At 42.0% G+C, this 21,485-nt stretch overlaps 2 protein-coding genes across 6 annotated transcripts; both read left to right on the top strand.

Annotated features, from left to right (window-relative positions):
• The first annotated feature begins 3,721 nt into the window (after window positions 1-3,721).
• On the top strand, window positions 3,722-6,244 carry LOC142290152 (speriolin-like protein). Of its 3 annotated transcripts, XM_075334093.1 has the most exons (5): window positions 3,722-3,959; window positions 4,172-4,213; window positions 4,601-4,645; window positions 4,729-4,871; window positions 5,890-6,244. In XM_075334093.1, exons 1-5 carry the CDS (start codon window positions 3,731-3,733, stop codon window positions 6,214-6,216), a joined length of 786 nt encoding a protein of 261 aa, XP_075190208.1. In that variant the 5' UTR covers window positions 3,722-3,730; the 3' UTR covers window positions 6,217-6,244. The 3 variants fall into 3 exon arrangements, with proteins under 3 accessions (XP_075190208.1, XP_075190209.1, XP_075190210.1); XM_075334094.1 differs by lacking the exon at window positions 4,172-4,213; XM_075334095.1 differs by lacking the exon at window positions 4,601-4,645.
• A 10,485-nt stretch (window positions 6,245-16,729) lies between these two features.
• Window positions 16,730-19,261, top strand: LOC142290151 (speriolin-like protein). Of its 3 annotated transcripts, XM_075334090.1 has the most exons (5): window positions 16,730-16,967; window positions 17,180-17,221; window positions 17,609-17,653; window positions 17,737-17,879; window positions 18,907-19,261. In XM_075334090.1, exons 1-5 carry the CDS (start codon window positions 16,739-16,741, stop codon window positions 19,231-19,233), a joined length of 786 nt encoding a protein of 261 aa, XP_075190205.1. In that variant the 5' UTR covers window positions 16,730-16,738; the 3' UTR covers window positions 19,234-19,261. The 3 variants fall into 3 exon arrangements, with proteins under 3 accessions (XP_075190205.1, XP_075190206.1, XP_075190207.1); XM_075334091.1 differs by lacking the exon at window positions 17,180-17,221; XM_075334092.1 differs by lacking the exon at window positions 17,609-17,653.
• The last annotated feature ends 2,224 nt before the right edge of the window (window positions 19,262-21,485 follow it).

Raw genomic sequence — 21,485 nt, 5'->3', positions numbered from 1 at the left:
TTTAGGCTTGTTCATGTTGTTTGCCATTTTACAGCAATTTTCCACATAGGTTCTTTTCTTTTAGCACAGAAAAAGTCATTGTGAATAACATAAAGATACAATGAACAACACACTTCTTCCCTTCTGTCACCATCTGGTTTATTTATATTATAAATGGAGCAGATGGTAGAATAATTTAGTCACCTATAGATGCTTGTATTTTTGCATACAGTGGTAAAATACATTGTTTATATATTAAGGCGTAAGCCAACCTTTTAAATATTTGGACTATCCCTAAGATATATTCTAGGCACCCTCAGTAATCAGTAGGACTAGCATAGGGACGTCGAGAGACTAGAAGCTGTCTGCGGAAGTGAGTGGACCATGAGGAGAGAAAAACAGGGGGAAGCAGCATAGGCACATCACCTGAAAGACTAGGTCCCAGGCATCGGGATAGGTCAGACGGCGTAGCGTGGGAAACAGCCGCAGCAGAACCAGATAAGTGTGGTCGTGTTTGTCGTAAAGGTGTAAGAATTAATAAACCATTTACAAATATTTTGCCAAGAGTTCTCTAGTGTTCTGTCTCTATCTAAAACATCCACGGTAGTGGCTGGCTGCAAGGTGAGGTTCGCTGCCCTGAAAAGTACAGTAAGTGTTGCACACCCCGCCCGAAGTGATCTACAAGCACTGGCCCTCTCTGGTGAAGAAATGCAGAACCCTAACGGCCCAGCATCTTCGCCTTCATTCATAGGCATGGCCAGGATGAGGGTTAGGCAGTGTAGGCACCCACCTACGGAACTTCCTCTTGCGTTTCTTAGGGGGAACTTTAAAGTAAATTGCTGACTTCCTGTCATCTTCCCACTGCTCATCAAGCTCAGGGTCAAGGTCATTGCTCTGTCCCTGCAATCAATTGTATTTGCATCTGTAAGCGAATGGTCCAGTACCCACTGCTATCCTGGATAGGAGCTGAGACAGTGGCCGCTTTGGAAGGGGAGCCTGGATTAGGTGAGTATAAGTGTCACAACTGTACCACAACTTGTTCCTGCAATGTCTGCTTTTGTCATCAGGTATCGCCCTGTTCTTTCTGTGGGCAGTGCTGGTGACAGAAGAGATCTTAGAACAAGAATTTCTAAACAGCGCAGACTCTTTCCATCCACTAACGTTAGAGTGGCTGTGACCTATAGTACTTTCCAGCCGGACAGAATGGGTGTGTGTATTGTCCAACTAAAGCTATGAGTTCCTGGCTTCCGTCTACTGAAAGGCACTATGCCCTTCTAAAGCTTCCAGTTGCAAGCTATAACTTCTGCTTCCCTGGATAGCTCTGTCTTTGCTTCTTAGGGGTACTTTACATGTTGCGACATCGCTGCCAAAAAATCGTCGGGGTCACGTTGTTAGTGACGCACATCTGGCGCCGGTAGCGACATCGTAGCGTGTAACACAAATGAGTGATGATCAACAAGCGCAAAATCATTGCTTGTTGACACGTCATTCATTTCCATAATATCGGTGCTGCTGCAGGTACAATGTTGTTTGTCGTTCCTGCGGCAGCACACATCGCTATGTGTGTTGCCGCTGGAACGACAAACATCTCCTTACCTGCGTCCACCGGAAAAGGAGGAAGGAAGGAGGTGGGCAGGATGTTCCGGTCGCTCATCTCCTCCCCTCCTTTTCTATTGGGAGGCGGTTCAGGTTCAGTGACACTGCTGTGACGTCGCTGTGACGCTGAACGAACCGCCCCCTTAGAAAGGAGGCGGTTCGCCGGTCACAGCGACATCGCAGAGCAGGTATGTGCGTGTGACGCTGCCGTAGCGATAACGTTCGCTACGGCAGCGATCACCACATATCGGCCATACGACAGAGGCGGGTGCAATCGCGCTCGACATCGCTAGCAAATGCTAGCGATGTTGCAGCGTTTAAAGTACCCATTAGAATAGGTGTTTTCCTGTTTGACCCCAATTTGTTTGATCTCAGTGATGTCACCGCGCTAAGAAATTCTGGCTCAGGCACTGATTGGGCATGACCTCTAGAGTCACTGCTGGACAGTGCCAGGCCCAATATTTCTCATAGGTTGAAGTAAAAATTCAGGGGATTTCGTGGGACCACTACACCATTGATTGTGTCGGATATTCATGGGTTTATTTTCTATTCTTCTATTTTTGCCTTTATTCAAGTAAACTATATTTTTCTGTGTGTGAGATTTTATTCCTATTATACTTATTGGGTCAGTAATGGGGGTGTCTACTAGACTCCTTTCCATTATTAACCACTGGGTTGGATGAGAGCTGACACTACGCAGCTGAAATCAACCCATAAACCGTTAACTCGATTAGCAATGTATCAGGGCAACTGGGAAGAGCTGCGGAAAAGTGTCAGAATTGGTGCAACTAATGTGATGCGTGAATTATGGGGTGCCTAGGCTATTTTAGGCTCAGTAGGGCCACATAACCATGGACCTTTCCAGCCGAGTAATGCTAGCCTGCAGCTGTCTGCTATACCTTGGCAGGTAATCAAAATAAAGGGGGACGCCACATAATTTTTTTTTATTCTTTATTTATTGATTACAATAAACAAGGCTAAAAACACCTTTTGGTGCCACATGAAAGCCACTTAAGGATGCAAGAGTACAACCCTGCCTAAATGCCTGCTTTAATATAAGCTCTTCTTCGTACATCAAGTCTCTCTGAAGTGCAGCATGCTGGCCAATTATAACAATACCAGTAGCCAACATGCCTACGGCATTGCTGTGGTTGGCACGCAATCCCGCTTGTTTGGTGGCTGAAAAACAGTTGCAGAGAGGGAAAGCAACGGTGAAGGAAACGGAGAGCTGCTGAGGAATGGGGGCATCGGTTAAGTAAGGATGTACTCCATTGGTAGGCAGGAATATATTCCAAAAGGGTAACAATAAGGAAAAGTTAACAAAATCTTTTTTCCCCTTTATCTGTGTCGATTGTCTAAGCTATTTGAATAACAAGCTTATATACCCCTCACCTCTCTAGTGTTTCATGGAGATTGATTAGGAAACTAATGGTATTTCGGCAACCTTCACTTTGTGAATTTCTTTGTTTTGAGTTTAGCTTTTAATGCATATCAATAAAATGTAAATTTTAATAATAGGTATAATCTGTCACATCGTCTTAATGAAAACCTCTCACTAGGTCAAAAATTGCCAATTTTTACTATTATGTTACTCTTGCTGCTCCCATGCGTATTTTGTAGATTTTTTTTATTTTAAATCCACCATGCAGTTGCAGAGATTTTGGCCATTTTATTTGGTGTGCTCATTATACTAATGTTTATGGTCTTTATCAAAGGGGTGTTGCTCATAGGATTCCCTGGGGGGTGGGGGTGAGTGTCTTTAGACTACTTTGCATAATTACCCTGTTAGTATTACCCATCTAAGTGAAGACCAAAAAATATAGACTATTGGGATGCAATGAATAAATAGGTTCAGATTTTTAAACCTGAATTGAGGACAAAAAAAACCCAAAACGGAACCTACAAAAGAAAACATTTTTATTGCACTGGTTTCTCATTTTTCTATAATTAATACTGTTAAATTGTTATTCCCGTGGTCACACAATACAAGTCATGTACTTATTGTTCCAATGTGGTAAATTCCTATTGCCTGCAATGACCGATGAGCTCATTATCAGGTCTCAGTGACGCTGCCGGTGACATCACAGAACTTAGAATATTAGGTTTCCCCAGTGTTCCATCTCAGACATTCACCTGGTGAAGAATTTCTGTTAGGATGTTTTCAGGAGCTTCTACTAATTACAACATGGACAATCCTGGTTTATATTCTAGTGATGAAGAAGCCTTCAACACCGAGAGTTTGCGTCTACTAAAAGAGAATGCGAAGCTGCGTAAACTGATGGGGCTAATGCAGGAGAACGTGGAGCTTCGCTGTACTTTAAAAGAGCATGAAAGAAAAGCTCAAATTATAACACCTCCTGGACAACACAAGAAAGACCACAATGGTAAAACTGGGATAACACAAAGGAGTTTCCACCAAATCAGAATTTGTAATGGGCTGATGTTAACATTTCCTAATGAGATTGGTAGAATCTGGAGAAACAATGTATAGAATGGTTTTGATTGGTGAACACATTTTTTACCTTCAGTTCATTCTCTTGTATAAGTGATAGGAAGCCAGACATGGAGATACAGATTACTATTTTTTGTATTCTAGGCATGAAAGAGAAAAAAAATACAGAAATATCACAACATCATTGTGAGTCATGTTTATTACTTTAGTATTCTCTTGATATTTGATATTTCATATATTACTCCACATTTTTGAACAATTGCATTTGTCCAAGAACATAATTATGATGATTTATGACCATGAATTGTTTAGATAGAACCTGAAATGTTTCGGTAGATCTTATCATTCAGGGTTTATCATGGATTAACTATAAGGGGGATGTCCACCATATCTATTCATGATTTGTAGGTCTAGTTTTGTAGCAGTAAAACCTGTCGGGCGCCCTCAGGCTCCAAGCCCCGGGTATGACTGATACCTGTTTATCACATCCCTGGTGTATGGTTATTATCAATGGAGTTTTATCATTAATGTTTATTACGTACAACTAATTTTAATATTATTTATATGTTCTAGACCTCAGAGAAGAAGCACAAATGGTCAATTCAGGCCCACACCTAGGTGACAATTCTTATATCTATATTCTCAATATATGTCATTGTAGGGATTTCACTAACCCTAATTTTACTATTGAACTTTTATAGACCTTGAAAACATTAAGAAGTGTCAGCGCATTGTCGGAGAGCTGGCCTTTCAGCTGGACCGCCGGATTCTGAGTGCCATCTTCCTGGAGCAACAACGAATGTATGGATACCGAGTACCAAATATAAAGGAGAAGATTATACAGGTGAGAAAACTAAAGTTACTATTAAAAAAATGAGATTTTTATTATATTTTTTTATTTTTTTTAAAATGTAGTAAAGTGGTCACTGTGTGAATTCTTCAAACAAAATTGCATCTACATGTAGTAGAATATGGAAAAGTAGACAAGGCCTTCATTATGGCTGATGTTTTATTATGTGGACAAGGTTAAATATACTTATGGCTTATAACCACAAGGGTTCTCCTCCCAGTGTTGGTTACCTTATTTACCAATTCCTCCTATGTAGGAAAAAAAGAACTCAAGTGAGTACACCCCAAATCCTTTATCCCAAGAAGTGAGATAATTATTTTCAAAGCCTACAACCTACAATAACCATCAGTCCAGAACAGCACTGCGCAACCAGCTCTGTCCTCACCTATTGTACCATCACCCATCCTCTGTAGACTGTGAGCCCTCGCGGGCAGTGTCCTCTCTCCTCCTATACCAGTCTGTTTTGTATTGTTAATGATTGTTGTACGTAGACCTCTTTCACTTGTAAAGCGCCATGGAATAAATTGCGCTATAATAATAATAAATAATAATAATCTAAAGCATCTTTCATCTGCAAAAGTAAAACTTGCTATTTGAAATCCATGTTTGGAGCACATTTTACAAGTTCCTTATAGAATTATAGTACAAAAAAAGATAATTGTGCAATAAAATCCCATGATTGGGTTGTATTGGTCCCAAGTCACAGTCTGTACTATAGTTCAGAGCTATATTAATAATTCTGCAGCCTCTGAGCTGAAATCTCCCAGCATTCCTTATTTTGTTGTTCAGTTTTTGGACAGATTTTATGATAGATTGCATTTTTGGAAGTGTACTCTTTACATCAAGCACTTACTTCTCCATAATCTGATGGAAAAATTGAGCCATCACCTTGAATAATAAAAGCTTAGCCAGGCAGAAATGTGTTTGTCAATAGATTTGCCGATTTTAGCTATAATAGCCAATCCATATTGTGGTTACCCCAGTATATTAAAGGTCTATATTATGATTACAGGTGACCACAATTCCAGCGACTGGAAAAGTTGATGAGAAATTAAGATATGAGTTGTACCAGCGCTACAATCACACCATGGATGAGCTGAGGAAATTTGGCTACAACCCAACAGTGCACCCACACTTTACAGAGTACATAGTCAACACCTATGGGGTAACGAAGGATAGACATGCAAAAACCGAAGATCTTTCCTCCTATAATGACCCCCAATACCTAAAGAAGATGATAAATGAGTGCATGCCAAGAGACATAGTGGAAAACATCATAATAATCCTCAACTGTCTCGTATATTTTGCCAGAGAAGATGGAAAATCTCTGCTCATCTAACCATAGAGTAGTCATTCATCTCTATAACCAAATCACAAATAATAAATGGTTTCATCTGGAAAAAAAAGTGTCTAATTTGATCTAATAAAATATACACAAATGGATTCTGCTCATTAAAAAGAAAAATAATCTTCAGGCTTTGTGCTCCAGTAGGACATGGAAACCTTACTCAGATTGTTGCCATATTGTCCTTAAACTGCTGTTTCACATTATGAATTTTGCTTTTTGCAGACTATCATCTAGTGATTATGTCTCGTATTGCTGTTTATCCTCATTTACTTGAATTTATACATACATGGCAATGCTCATGGATAAGAATTGAAATCTTGCTAGGATTTGGTGGGGGTTTGATGGCTCTTTAAGATGGCCTCCTGTTGAGAGTTGGGTGCACTGATGGCCCCAATGTACAACGTAGGATTATAACAAGGCAGTATGAGGTCTGGGTTCAGCTAAAAGTGGCCCTGTTATTAGTGTCACTTTGGAGTTTGAACCATAAGGGTCCCAAACAGAAATTAGCTTATTATGATCAGTTGTTGGAGAAAGACTTCATGCCTGGATCGGTCAGTAGCCAAAGAAGAAGAGGACGGCCAAGAACCTGCTATATCGACACTGTAGCAGGACTAGCGCCAATATTAATTATTATCGCCAATAAGCCGGCTTGTTAATAATATAATATAGGCTAACACCTGATATTAATTATTATCAGATTTGACTAACAATAATTAATATATGATTAACATAAAAACGCACTTAATGTTATATATTTCTTTGCTGTAAAATATTATATATACCCTCAGCGACTAACTGAAACGAAACTGTGTACTAATAAACAATATTTATTAAACACATTCAAAAGTCTATAGTATATATATATATTGCTACTCACTACCACAACAAAAAGCACAATAGCCAATAACACAAAACCCACAATATTCTATGAATTCCCACCCACGTCACACATACACGAATGTCCACCCAAATTTCCTATCACTAACTGTCCCTTTGAGGATAAAGGGGTTAATACCGCAATGCAATCTGGAGGGAAGCAAAGCAAACGTTAATGATACTTAGGGTACAGTCTCACTAAACGACGTACCAGCGATTCCGACCACAATATGACCTGGTCAGGATCGCTGGTGCGTCGCTACATGGTTGCTGGTGAGCTGTCAATCAGGCAGATCTCACCAGCGACCAGTGACCAACCACCAACCAGCGGCGACTCATGGAAACGATGCTGCGCTTGGTAACCAAGGTAAATATCGGGTAACTAGGCAAAATGCTTTGCTTGGTTACCCGATATTTACCCTGGTTACCAGCGGACACCGCTTAGCGCTGGCTCCCTGCACTCGAAGCCAGGGTACTCATCGGGTTACTAAGCAAAGCGCTTCTCTTAGTTACCCAATGTGTACTCCGGCTACGTGTGCAGGGAGCCAGCACTGGCAGCCTGAGAGCGGCGTACGCTAGGAACCAAGGTAAATATCAGGTAACCAAGCAAAGCGCTTTGCTTAGTGACCCGATGTGTACCTTGGTTACCAGTGTCCACAGCTTCCAGACGCCGGCTACCTGCTGCCTGCACATTCAGATAGTTGCTCTCTCGCTGTCAAACACAGCGATGTGTGCTTCACAGCGGGAGAGCAACGAGCAAAAAATGAACCAGCACTGTGTGTAGCGATCAGCAATTTCACAGCAGGGGCCAGGTCGCTGCTTAGGTGGGCTTTGCACACTACGACATCGCAGGTGCGATGTCGATGGGGTTAAATGGAAAGTGACGCACATCCGGCGTCGCAGGCGATATCGTAGTGCAAATCCTAGATGATTTGATTAACGATCGCAAAAGTGTCATAATCGTATCATTGGTGTAGCATCGGCGAATTCCATAATTACGCTGACGCGACGGTCCGATGTTGTTCCTCGCTCCTGCAGCAGCACACATCGCTGTGTGTGAAGTCGCAGGAGCGAGGAACATCTCCTACCTGCGTCACCGCGGCTCCCGTCGGCTATGCGGAAGGAAGAAGGTGGGTGGAATGTTTACATCCCGCTCATCTTCGCCCCTCCGCTCCTATTGGCCGCCTGCCATGTGACGTCACAGTGACGCCACACGTCTCGCCCCCTTAATAAGGAAGTGGGTCGCCGGCCAGAGCGACGTCGCAGGTCAGGTGAGTCCATGTGAAGCTGCCGTAGCGATAATGTTCGCTACGGCAACTATCACAATGATATCGCAGCTGCGACGGGGGCGGGAACTATCGCGCTCGACATCGCAGCATCGGCTTGTGATGTCGCAGCGTGCAAAGTACCCCTTAGTGTCACACACAGCGAGATCGCTGATGAGGTCACTGGTGCGTCACAAAATCTGTGACTCAGGAGCGATTTCGCTAGCGATCTCGCTATGTGAGAAGTACCCCCTAGTCTCCAGGACTGGCACCATGAGCTGTTCCAGATGATGGGACACTGCAAAATAGGCAGCAAGAGAGAGAGAGATATAAAGAGAGGGACAGAAAGAGGGAGAGAGATATATGTATCTGGAGAGAGAAATAGTTTAGAGCTGAGGGATAGGAGGATGAGAGTTATAGCTCTGAAACATAAGTGAAGAGTCAGAGAAAGAAGACTGTCCAGAGAGAGAATGAATAGCCTATACACTCCAGTGGCCTCATATTTAAACACAGGCTGGGGTATACATGCCTCCTGTATCTGATTGAAGATGGTTTCATATCTGATGGTCACTATGAAGTGTCTAGAGTTTGGTGCCTCTGTTAATTAAATCAGGCCACCTGCAGGCATCATCTCTTACTATACCTGATAGCCTGATCTTATCTAATGGGTACAGTTGTCTATTTGTGTGATACACCCTAGTTATCTATGGTAGCAAACAAAAGGTGAATCAGGTGACAAAAGCAGACTTGTAAGACATGTAAAGTTTGGGGAATGCATTACAGTATGTGATTGGACAATTTATACTTCACGGAGATATTTTGTGGGAACTCATATGAAATCTATCCCATCATCTAATATATAAAGCTGAATGTGTGTGTATATGTGTGTGTGTGTGGTGCTGTGTGCGTGTGTGTGCGTGTGTGTGCGTGTGTGCGTGTGTGCGTGTGTGCGTGTGTGTGTGTGTGTGTGTGTGTGTGTGGTGCTCTGTGTGTGTGTGTGTGTGTCCGGGATTGGCATCTGCATCGTCGCAGCTACAGCCACAAAATTTTGCACACTCAGACTTCTGGACCCCGAGAGCATCATAGGCTATGTTTTGAGGGGAAATTTTAACCCCGCTCTTTACAGTTATTCACCAAAAAACCTGCCTCCATTAAAGCGAATGGAGCTGGGAGCCACAGTGCAGCCAGAACTTCAGAAAAATGCGCAGCCACGCCCTTAGTTGGAATGTTGGCGTGTCACAATGCAGCCAGGGAAAGTGACAGACACAGACAGGGTAAGAAACAGACATAGACAGAGTAAGAGACAGACACAAACAGACAGACACAGACAAAGAAACAGACTGACAGGGAAAGAGACAGACAGGGAAAGAGAGGGAAAGTAACCACCAGCAATTAACTGAAGAAGCTTGAGAAATCTCAGCCACTGCCCCTCTCTTCCCCCTATTACAGATATGCACATGTCTGACCAAAGCATTTTCATCTCTGGCAAACAGAGCCCGTCTCCTTCCTGAGTGGTATGATGGCTGGACTTTCCCATCTTGTCTGTACTTGCGTATAATTGTTTCTACAGATGAACGAGGCACCTTCAGGTATCTGGAAATTGTACCCAAGGATGAACCAGGCTCGTGCAAATCCACAATTCTCTTCCTGAGATCTTGGCTGATTTCTTTTGACTTTCCAATGATGCTACACAAAGAAGCAGTGTGTTTCAGGTGTGTTTTAAAATACATCCACAGGTGTGTTTCTAATTAACTCTAATGTTGCCAATAAACCTATCAGAAGCTTCCAAAGACATGACATCACATAGGCTGTCCCATATTATTTAAAGGATATGTGTATGTAAACCTTTGACTTTGCAGAAAGTAATAAAAATGAGTAAAAGAATTCTCTCGCTCATTATTCTGGCATTTGACAAATATAAATAATTTTGGTTCCTAATTCACCTAAAACAGGAAATGTTTATCCTGATTTCCTGTCAGATAGTGAGAAAAACATGCAGATGTGTCTTTTTAGATAGAGTATGTAAACTTCTGGTTTCAACTGTAAATGTCACCATTTGCACATACCACAAACATTTTTTTTCTAGAAGATACCTACAGTGCCTACAAGCAGTATTCAACCCCCTGCAGATTTAGCAGGTTTACACATTCGGAATTAACTTGGCATTGTGACATTTGGACTGTAGATCAGCCTGGAAGTGTGAAATGCACTGCAGCAAAAAAGAATATTATTAATTTTTTTATTTTTTTTTTTTAAATTGTGAAAAGTTTATTCAGAGGGTCATTTATTATTCAACCCCTCAAACCACCAGAATTCTGTTTGGTTCCCCTAAAGTATTAAGAAGTATTTCAGGCACAAAGAACAATGAGCTTCACATGTTTGGATTAATTATCTCTTTTTCCAGCCTTTTCTGACTAATTAAGACCCTCCCCAAACTTGTGAACAGCACTCATACTTGGTCAACATGGGAAAGACAAAGGAGCATTCCAAGGCCACCAGAGACAAGATCGTGGAGGGTCACAAGGCTGGCAAGGGGTACAAAACCCTTTCCAAGGAGTTGGGCCTACCTGTCTCCACTGTTGGGAGCATCATCCGGAAGTGGAAGGCTTATGGAACTACTGTTAGCCTTCCACGGCCTGGACAGCCTTTGAAAGTTTCCACCCGTGAAGAGGCCAGGCTTGTCCGAAGAGTCAAGGCTTACCCAAGGACAACAAGGAAAAAGCTCCGGGAAGATCTCATGGCAGTGGGGACATTGGTTTCAATCAATACCATAAGTAACGTACTCCATCGCAATGGTCTCCGTTCCAGACGAGCCCGTAAGGTTTCAAAGCGTCATGTCAAGGCTCGTCTACAGTTTGCTCATGATCACTTGGAGGACTCTGAGACAGACTGGTTCAAGGTTCTCTGGTCTGATGAGACCAAGATCGAGATCTTTGGTGCCAACCACACACGTGACGTTTGGAGACTGGATGGCACTGCATATGACCCCAAGAATACCATCCCTACAGTCAAGCATGGTGGTGGCAGCATCATGCCGTGGGGCTGTTTCTCAGCCAAGGGGCCTGGCCATCTGGTCCGCATCCATGGGAAGATGGATAGTACGGCCTACCTGGATATTTTGGCCAAGAACCTCCGCTCCTCCATCAAGGATCTTAAGATGGGTCGTCATTTCATCTTGCAACAAGACAACGACCCAAAGCACACAGCCAAGAAAACCAAGGCCTGGTTCAAGAGGGAAAAAATCAAGGTGTTGCAGTGGCCTAGTCAGTCTCCTGACCTTAGCCCAATTGAAAACTTGTGGAAGGAGCTCAAGATTAAAGTCCACATGAGACACCCAAAGAACCTAGATAACTTGGAGAAGATCTGCATGGAGGAGAGGGCCAAGATAACTCCAGAGACCTGTGCCGGCCTGATCAGGTCTTATAAAAGACGATTATTAGCTGTAATTGCAAAGAAGGGTTATTCCACAAAATATTAAACCTAGGGGTTGAATAATAATTGACCCACACTTTTATGTTGAAAATTTATTAAAATTTAACTGAGCAACATAACTTATTGGTTTGTAAGATTTATGCATCTGTTAATAAATCCTGCTCTTGTTTGAAGTTGCAGGCTCTAACTTATTTGCATCTTATCAAACCTGCTAAATCTGCAGGGGGTTGAAGACTACTTGTAGGCACTGTATTTTCTGATATCCCACACAGATTATTCATATTAAACCATGGACTCACAGAGTTTTTAAAAGCAATCAAAATCAATGTTTTCCAGTGGAAGATGCTTCAGGAAACACTCCTTCTTTTGTAAGTTTTTGGGGGAGTTTCCTGTAGCTGTTTTGGAAATGTTTTTTTTTCCCAGAAGTATTTTCTGTAGCTTTTTTAATTAAACAGTGCCCAGTTTGGAGTGGTTTCAATCAGGAGCCTCTTCACAGACATGAGGTGCACTTTTGCTCCACCAGACATTTTTGAAAAACTGTTGAAAAAAAAAATGCTTAAAAAGATTGAATATATAAAAAACAAGAGGATTACAACAGAATCTTTCAATCATTATTTAAGCGGCTGTTCAAATATTTTTTGAAAACACGGACATATTAAAAAAACTACTCAGAAATCTTGGAGTGCTCATATCCTAAGGATTGTCCAGCCATAAAGAATATTTCTAAAATCAACTTAAAATGTTACTAAAATAATAAAAATACCGACTTTACCAAACCCATGTCGCTCTCTATACTTCCCCACAGTTGATCGTCTGCCATTCAGCTACTTAACCGCTGCAACAAATCATTAGTCGGGTTTAGCAAATCATTAGTCGGGTGTCTAGATGGTAAAAGATCTTCTGCGGGGTGACATAGAGACTATCCGGGGACCGGTAAGTGTCAGAACAGAGTGGTGAGGGATTGGTAAGGTGAAGTTTATTTCCTTTTTTAACATTCTAAGCTGTTTGTTGATTTTTTTTGTGTTTTTTGCACATTTAACTTGACCTCCGCAACAAATAACAGACTGCTGTAAGACAGAAATGCCATCAACAACAAAGGGAAGACGCTAATCTACACATCACATACTCTTTCACATATTGAATGATATTACTGTAGGGAGTGCCTTAGTTGTCTGTTTTTCATACTGACTCACAGCATCATATAGTGTGTTTTAGGCTTGTTCATGTTGTTTGCCATTTTACAGCAATTTTCCACATAGGTTCTTTTCTTTTAGCACAGAAAAAGTCATTGTGAATAACATAAAGATACAATGAACAACACACTTCTTCCCTTCTGTCACCATCTGGTTTATTTATATTATAAATGGAGCAGATGGTAGAATAATTTAGTCACCTATAGATGCTTGTATTTTTGCATACAGTGGTAAAATACATTGTTTATATATTAAGGCGTAAGCCAACCTTTTAAATATTTGGACTATCCCTAAGATATATTCTAGGCACCCTCAGTAATCAGTAGGACTAGCATAGGGACGTCGAGAGACTAGAAGCTGTCTGCGGAAGTGAGTGGACCATGAGGAGAGAAAAACAGGGGGAAGCAGCATAGGCACATCACCTGAAAGACTAGGTCCCAGGCATCGGGATAGGTCAGACGGCGTAGCGTGGGAAACAGCCGCAGCAGAACCAGATAAGTGTGGTCGTGTTTGTCGTAAAGGTGTAAGAATTAATAAACCATTTACAAATATTTTGCCAAGAGTTCTCTAGTGTTCTGTCTCTATCTAAAACATCCACGGTAGTGGCTGGCTGCAAGGTGAGGTTCGCTGCCCTGAAAAGTACAGTAAGTGTTGCACACCCCGCCCGAAGTGATCTACAAGCACTGGCCCTCTCTGGTGAAGAAATGCAGAACCCTAACGGCCCAGCATCTTCGCCTTCATTCATAGGCATGGCCAGGATGAGGGTTAGGCAGTGTAGGCACCCACCTACGGAACTTCCTCTTGCGTTTCTTAGGGGGAACTTTAAAGTAAATTGCTGACTTCCTGTCATCTTCCCACTGCTCATCAAGCTCAGGGTCAAGGTCATTGCTCTGTCCCTGCAATCAATTGTATTTGCATCTGTAAGCGAATGGTCCAGTACCCACTGCTATCCTGGATAGGAGCTGAGACAGTGGCCGCTTTGGAAGGGGAGCCTGGATTAGGTGAGTATAAGTGTCACAACTGTACCACAACTTGTTCCTGCAATGTCTGCTTTTGTCATCAGGTATCGCCCTGTTCTTTCTGTGGGCAGTGCTGGTGACAGAAGAGATCTTAGAACAAGAATTTCTAAACAGCGCAGACTCTTTCCATCCACTAACGTTAGAGTGGCTGTGACCTATAGTACTTTCCAGCCGGACAGAATGGGTGTGTGTATTGTCCAACTAAAGCTATGAGTTCCTGGCTTCCGTCTACTGAAAGGCACTATGCCCTTCTAAAGCTTCCAGTTGCAAGCTATAACTTCTGCTTCCCTGGATAGCTCTGTCTTTGCTTCTTAGGGGTACTTTACATGTTGCGACATCGCTGCCAAAAAATCGTCGGGGTCACGTTGTTAGTGACGCACATCTGGCGCCGGTAGCGACATCGTAGCGTGTAACACAAATGAGTGATGATCAACAAGCGCAAAATCATTGCTTGTTGACACGTCATTCATTTCCATAATATCGGTGCTGCTGCAGGTACAATGTTGTTTGTCGTTCCTGCGGCAGCACACATCGCTATGTGTGTTGCCGCTGGAACGACAAACATCTCCTTACCTGCGTCCACCGGAAAAGGAGGAAGGAAGGAGGTGGGCAGGATGTTCCGGTCGCTCATCTCCTCCCCTCCTTTTCTATTGGGAGGCGGTTCAGGTTCAGTGACACTGCTGTGACGTCGCTGTGACGCTGAACGAACCGCCCCCTTAGAAAGGAGGCGGTTCGCCGGTCACAGCGACATCGCAGAGCAGGTATGTGCGTGTGACGCTGCCGTAGCGATAACGTTCGCTACGGCAGCGATCACCACATATCGGCCATACGACAGAGGCGGGTGCAATCGCGCTCGACATCGCTAGCAAATGCTAGCGATGTTGCAGCGTTTAAAGTACCCATTAGAATAGGTGTTTTCCTGTTTGACCCCAATTTGTTTGATCTCAGTGATGTCACCGCGCTAAGAAATTCTGGCTCAGGCACTGATTGGGCATGACCTCTAGAGTCACTGCTGGACAGTGCCAGGCCCAATATTTCTCATAGGTTGAAGTAAAAATTCAGGGGATTTCGTGGGACCACTACACCATTGATTGTGTCGGATATTCATGGGTTTATTTTCTATTCTTCTATTTTTGCCTTTATTCAAGTAAACTATATTTTTCTGTGTGTGAGATTTTATTCCTATTATACTTATTGGGTCAGTAATGGGGGTGTCTACTAGACTCCTTTCCATTATTAACCACTGGGTTGGATGAGAGCTGACACTACGCAGCTGAAATCAACCCATAAACCGTTAACTCGATTAGCAATGTATCAGGGCAACTGGGAAGAGCTGCGGAAAAGTGTCAGAATTGGTGCAACTAATGTGATGCGTGAATTATGGGGTGCCTAGGCTATTTTAGGCTCAGTAGGGCCACATAACCATGGACCTTTCCAGCCGAGTAATGCTAGCCTGCAGCTGTCTGCTATACCTTGGCAGGTAATCAAAATAAAGGGGGACGCCACATAATTTTTTTTTATTCTTTATTTATTGATTACAATAAACAAGGCTAAAAACACCTTTTGGTGCCACATGAAAGCCACTTAAGGATGCAAGAGTACAACCCTGCCTAAATGCCTGCTTTAATATAAGCTCTTCTTCGTACATCAAGTCTCTCTGAAGTGCAGCATGCTGGCCAATTATAACAATACCAGTAGCCAACATGCCTACGGCATTGCTGTGGTTGGCACGCAATCCCGCTTGTTTGGTGGCTGAAAAACAGTTGCAGAGAGGGAAAGCAACGGTGAAGGAAACGGAGAGCTGCTGAGGAATGGGGGCATCGGTTAAGTAAGGATGTACTCCATTGGTAGGCAGGAATATATTCCAAAAGGGTAACAATAAGGAAAAGTTAACAAAATCTTTTTTCCCCTTTATCTGTGTCGATTGTCTAAGCTATTTGAATAACAAGCTTATATACCCCTCACCTCTCTAGTGTTTCATGGAGATTGATTAGGAAACTAATGGTATTTCGGCAACCTTCACTTTGTGAATTTCTTTGTTTTGAGTTTAGCTTTTAATGCATATCAATAAAATGTAAATTTTAATAATAGGTATAATCTGTCACATCGTCTTAATGAAAACCTCTCACTAGGTCAAAAATTGCCAATTTTTACTATTATGTTACTCTTGCTGCTCCCATGCGTATTTTGTAGATTTTTTTTATTTTAAATCCACCATGCAGTTGCAGAGATTTTGGCCATTTTATTTGGTGTGCTCATTATACTAATGTTTATGGTCTTTATCAAAGGGGTGTTGCTCATAGGATTCCCTGGGGGGTGGGGGTGAGTGTCTTTAGACTACTTTGCATAATTACCCTGTTAGTATTACCCATCTAAGTGAAGACCAAAAAATATAGACTATTGGGATGCAATGAATAAATAGGTTCAGATTTTTAAACCTGAATGGAGGACAAAAAAACCCCAAAACGGAACCTACAAAAGAAAACATTTTTATTGCACTGGTTTCTCATTTTTCTATAATTAATACTGTTAAATTGTTATTCCCGTGGTCACACAATACAAGTCATGTACTTATTGTTCCAATGTGGTAAATTCCTATTGCCTGCAATGACCGATGAGCTCATTATCAGGTCTCAGTGACGCTGCCGGTGACATCACAGAACTTAGAATATTAGGTTTCCCCAGTGTTCCATCTCAGACATTCACCTGGTGAAGAATTTCTGTTAGGATGTTTTCAGGAGCTTCTACTAATTACAACATGGACAATCCTGGTTTATATTCTAGTGATGAAGAAGCCTTCAACACCGAGAGTTTGCGTCTACTAAAAGAGAATGCGAAGCTGCGTAAACTGATGGGGCTAATGCAGGAGAACGTGGAGCTTCGCTGTACTTTAAAAGAGCATGAAAGAAAAGCTCAAATTATAACACCTCCTGGACAACACAAGAAAGACCACAATGGTAAAACTGGGATAACACAAAGGAGTTTCCACCAAATCAGAATTTGTAATGGGCTGATGTTAACATTTCCTAATGAGATTGGTAGAATCTGGAGAAACAATGTATAGAATGGTTTTGATTGGTGAACACATTTTTTACCTTCAGTTCATTCTCTTGTATAAGTGATAGGAAGCCAGACATGGAGATACAGATTACTATTTTTTGTATTCTAGGCATGAAAGAGAAAAAAAATACAGAAATATCACAACATCATTGTGAGTTATGTTTATTACTTTAGTATTCTCTTGATATTTGATATTTCATATATTACTCCACATTTTTGAACAATTGCATTTGTCCAAGAACATAATTATGATGATTTATGACCATGAATTGTTTAGATAGAACCTGAAATGTTTCGGTAGATCTTATCATTCAGGGTTTATCATGGATTAACTATAAGGGGGATGTCCACCATATCTATTCATGATTTGTAGGTCTAGTTTTGTAGCAGTAAAACCTGTCGGGCGCCCTCAGGCTCCAAGCCCCGGGTATGACTGATACCTGTTTATCACATCCCTGGTGTATGGTTATTATCAAGGGAGTTTTATCATTAATGTTTATTACGTACAACTAATTTTAATATTATTTATATGTTCTAGACCTCAGAGAAGAAGCACAAATGGTCAATTCAGGCCCACACCTAGGTGACAATTCTTATATCTATATTCTCAATATATGTCATTGTAGGGATTTCACTAACCCTAATTTTACTATTGAACTTTTATAGACCTTGAAAACATTAAGAAGTGTCAGCGCATTGTCGGAGAGCTGGCCTTTCAGCTGGACCGCCGGATTCTGAGTGCCATCTTCCTGGAGCAACAACGAATGTATGGATACCGAGTACCAAATATAAAGGAGAAGATTATACAGGTGAGAAAACTAAAGTTACTATTAAAAAAATGAGATTTTTATTATATTTTTTTATTTTTATTTTTTTTAAAATGTAGTAAAGTGGTCACTGTGTGAATTCTTCAAACAAAATTGCATCTACATGTAGTAGAATATGGAAAAGTAGACAAGGCCTTCATTATGGCTGATGTTTTATTATGTGGACAAGGTCAAATATACTTATGGCTTATAACCACAAGGGTTCTCCTCCCAGTGTTGGTTACCTTATTTACCAATTCCTCCTATGTAGGAAAAAAAGAACTCAAGTGAGTACACCCCAAATCCTTTATCCCAAGAAGTGAGATAATTATTTTCAAAGCCTACAACCTACAATAACCATCAGTCCAGAACAGCACTGCGCAACCAGCTCTGTCCTCACCTATTGTACCATCACCCATCCTCTGTAGACTGTGAGCCCTCGCGGGCAGTGTCCTCTCTCCTCCTATACCAGTCTGTTTTGTATTGTTAATGATTGTTGTACGTAGACCTCTTTCACTTGTAAAGCGCCATGGAATAAATTGCGCTATAATAATAATAAATAATAATAATAATCTAAAGCATCTTTCATCTGCAAAAGTAAAACTTGCTATTTGAAATCCATGTTTGGAGCACATTTTACAAGTTCCTTATAGAATTATAGTACAAAAAAAGATAATTGTGCAATAAAATCCCATGATTGGGTTGTATTGGTCCCAAGTCACAGTCTGTACTATAGTTCAGAGCTATATTAATAATTCTGCAGCCTCTGAGCTGAAATCTCCCAGCATTCCTTATTTTGTTGTTCAGTTTTTGGACAGATTTTATGATAGATTGCATTTTTGGAAGTGTACTCTTTACATCAAGCACTTACTTCTCCATAATCTGATGGAAAAATTGAGCCATCACCTTGAATAATAAAAGCTTAGCCAGGCAGAAATGTGTTTGTCAATAGATTTGCCGATTTTAGCTATAATAGCCAATCCATATTGTGATTACCCCAGTATATTAAAGGTCTATATTATGATTACAGGTGACCACAATTCCAGCGACTGGAAAAGTTGATGAGAAATTAAGATATGAGTTGTACCAGCGCTACAATCACACCATGGATGAGCTGAGGAAATTTGGCTACAACCCAACAGTGCACCCACACTTTACAGAGTACATAGTCAACACCTATGGGGTAACGAAGGATAGACATGCAAAAACCGAAGATCTTTCCTCCTATAATGACCCCCAATACCTAAAGAAGATGATAAATGAGTGCATGCCAAGAGACATAGTGGAAAACATCATAATAATCCTCAACTGTCTCGTATATTTTGCCAGAGAAGATGGAAAATCTCTGCTCATCTAACCATAGAGTAGTCATTCATCTCTATAACCAAATCACAAATAATAAATGGTTTCATCTGGAAAAAAAAGTGTCTAATTTGATCTAATAAAATATACACAAATGGATTCTGCTCATTAAAAAGAAAAATAATCTTCAGGCTTTGTGCTCCAGTAGGACATGGAAACCTTACTCAGATTGTTGCCATATTGTCCTTAAACTGCTGTTTCACATTATGAATTTTGCTTTTTGCAGACTATCATCTAGTGATTATGTCTGGTATTGCTTTTTATCCTCATTTACTTGAATTTATACATACATGGCAATGCTCATGGATAAGAATTGAAATCTTGCTAGGATTTGGTGGGGGTTTGATGGCTCTTTAAGATGGCCTCCTGTTGAGAGTTGGGTGCACTGACGGCCCCAATGTACAACGTAGGATTATAACAAGGCAGTATGAGGTCTGGGTTCAGCTAAAAGTGGCCCAGTTATTAGTGTCACTTTGGAGTTTGAACCATAAGGGTCCCAAACAGAAATTAGCTTATTATGATCAGTTGTTGGAGAAAGACTTCATGCCTGGATCGGTCAGTAGCCAAAGAAGATTAGGACGGCCAAGAACCTGCTATATCGACACTGTAGCAGGACTAGCGCCAATATTAATTATTATCGCCAATAAGCCGGCTTGTTAATAATATAATATAGGCTAACACCTGATATTAATTATTATCAGATTTGACTAACAATAATTAATATATGATTAACATAAAAACGCACTTAATGGTATATATTTCTTTGCTGTAAAATATTATATATACCCTCAGCGACTAACTGAAACGAAACTGTGTACTAATAAACAATATTTATTAAACACATTCAAAAGTCTATAGTATATATATATATTGCTACTCACTACCACAACAAAAAGCACAATAGCCAATAACACAAAACCCACAATATTCTATGAATTCCCACCCACGTCACACATACACGAATGTCCACCCAAATTTCCTATCACTAACTGTCCCTTTGAGGATAAAGGGGTTAATACCGCAATGCAATCTGGAGGGAAGCAAAGCAAACGTTAATGATACTTAGGGTACAGTCTCACTAAACGACGTACCAGCGATTCCGACCACAATATGACCTGGTCAGGATCGCTGGTGCGTCGCTACATGGTTGCTGGTGAGCTGTCAATCAGGCAGATCTCACCAGCGACCAGTGACCAACCACCAACCAGCGGCGACTCATGGAAACGATGCTGCGCTTGGTAACCAAGGTAAATATCGGGTAACTAGGCAAAATGCTTTGCTTGGTTACCCGATATTTACCCTGGTTACCAGCGGACACCGCTTAGCGCTGGCTCCCTGCACTCGAAGCCAGGGTACTCATAGGGTTACTAAGCAAAGCGCTTCTCTTAGTTACCCAATGTGTACTCCGGCTACGTGTGCAGGGAGCCAGCACTGGCAGCCTGAGAGCGGCGTACGCTAGGAACCAAGGTAAATATCAGGTAACCAAGCAAAGCGCTTTGCTTAGTGACCCGATGTGTACCTTGGTTACCAGTGTCCACAGCTTCCAGACGCCGGCTACCTGCTGCCTGCACATTCAGATAGTTGCTCTCTCGCTGTCAAACACAGCGATGTGTGCTTCACAGCGGGAGAGCAACGAGCAAAAAATGAACCAGCACTGTGTGTAACGATCAGCAATTTCACAGCAGGGGCCAGGTCGCTGCTTAGGTGGGCTTTGCACACTACGACATCGCAGGTGCGATGTCGATGGGGTTAAATGGAAAGTGACGCACATCCGGCGTCGCAGGCGATATCGTAGTGCAAATCCTAGATGATTTGATTAACGATCGCAAAAGTGTCATAATCGTATCATTGGTGTAGCATCGGCGAATTCCATAATTACGCTGACGCGACGGTCCGATGTTGTTCCTCGCTCCTGCAGCAGCACACATCGCTGTGTGTGAAGTCGCAGGAGCGAGGAACATCTCCTACCTGCGTCACCGCGGCTCCCGTCGGCTATGCGGAAGGAAGAAGGTAGGTGGAATGTTTACATCCCGCTCATCTTCGCCCCTCCGCTCCTATTGGCCGCCTGCCATGTGACGTCACAGTGACGCCACACGTCTCGCCCCCTTAATAAGGAGGTGGGTCGCCGGCCAGAGCGACGTCGCAGGTCAGGTGAGTCCATGTGAAGCTGCCGTAGCGATAATGTTCGCTACGGCAACTATCACAATGATATCGCAGCTGCGACGGGGGCGGGAACTATCGCGCTCG

The sequence above is a fragment of the Anomaloglossus baeobatrachus genome, chromosome 2 (genome assembly GCF_048569485.1).
Source record: "Anomaloglossus baeobatrachus isolate aAnoBae1 chromosome 2, aAnoBae1.hap1, whole genome shotgun sequence".
In the NCBI taxonomy this organism is placed as follows: Eukaryota; Metazoa; Chordata; class Amphibia; order Anura; family Aromobatidae; genus Anomaloglossus; species Anomaloglossus baeobatrachus.
The sequence above is the reverse complement of the archived record's forward strand: the minus strand, read 5'-3'. Positions and strand labels throughout refer to the sequence as shown.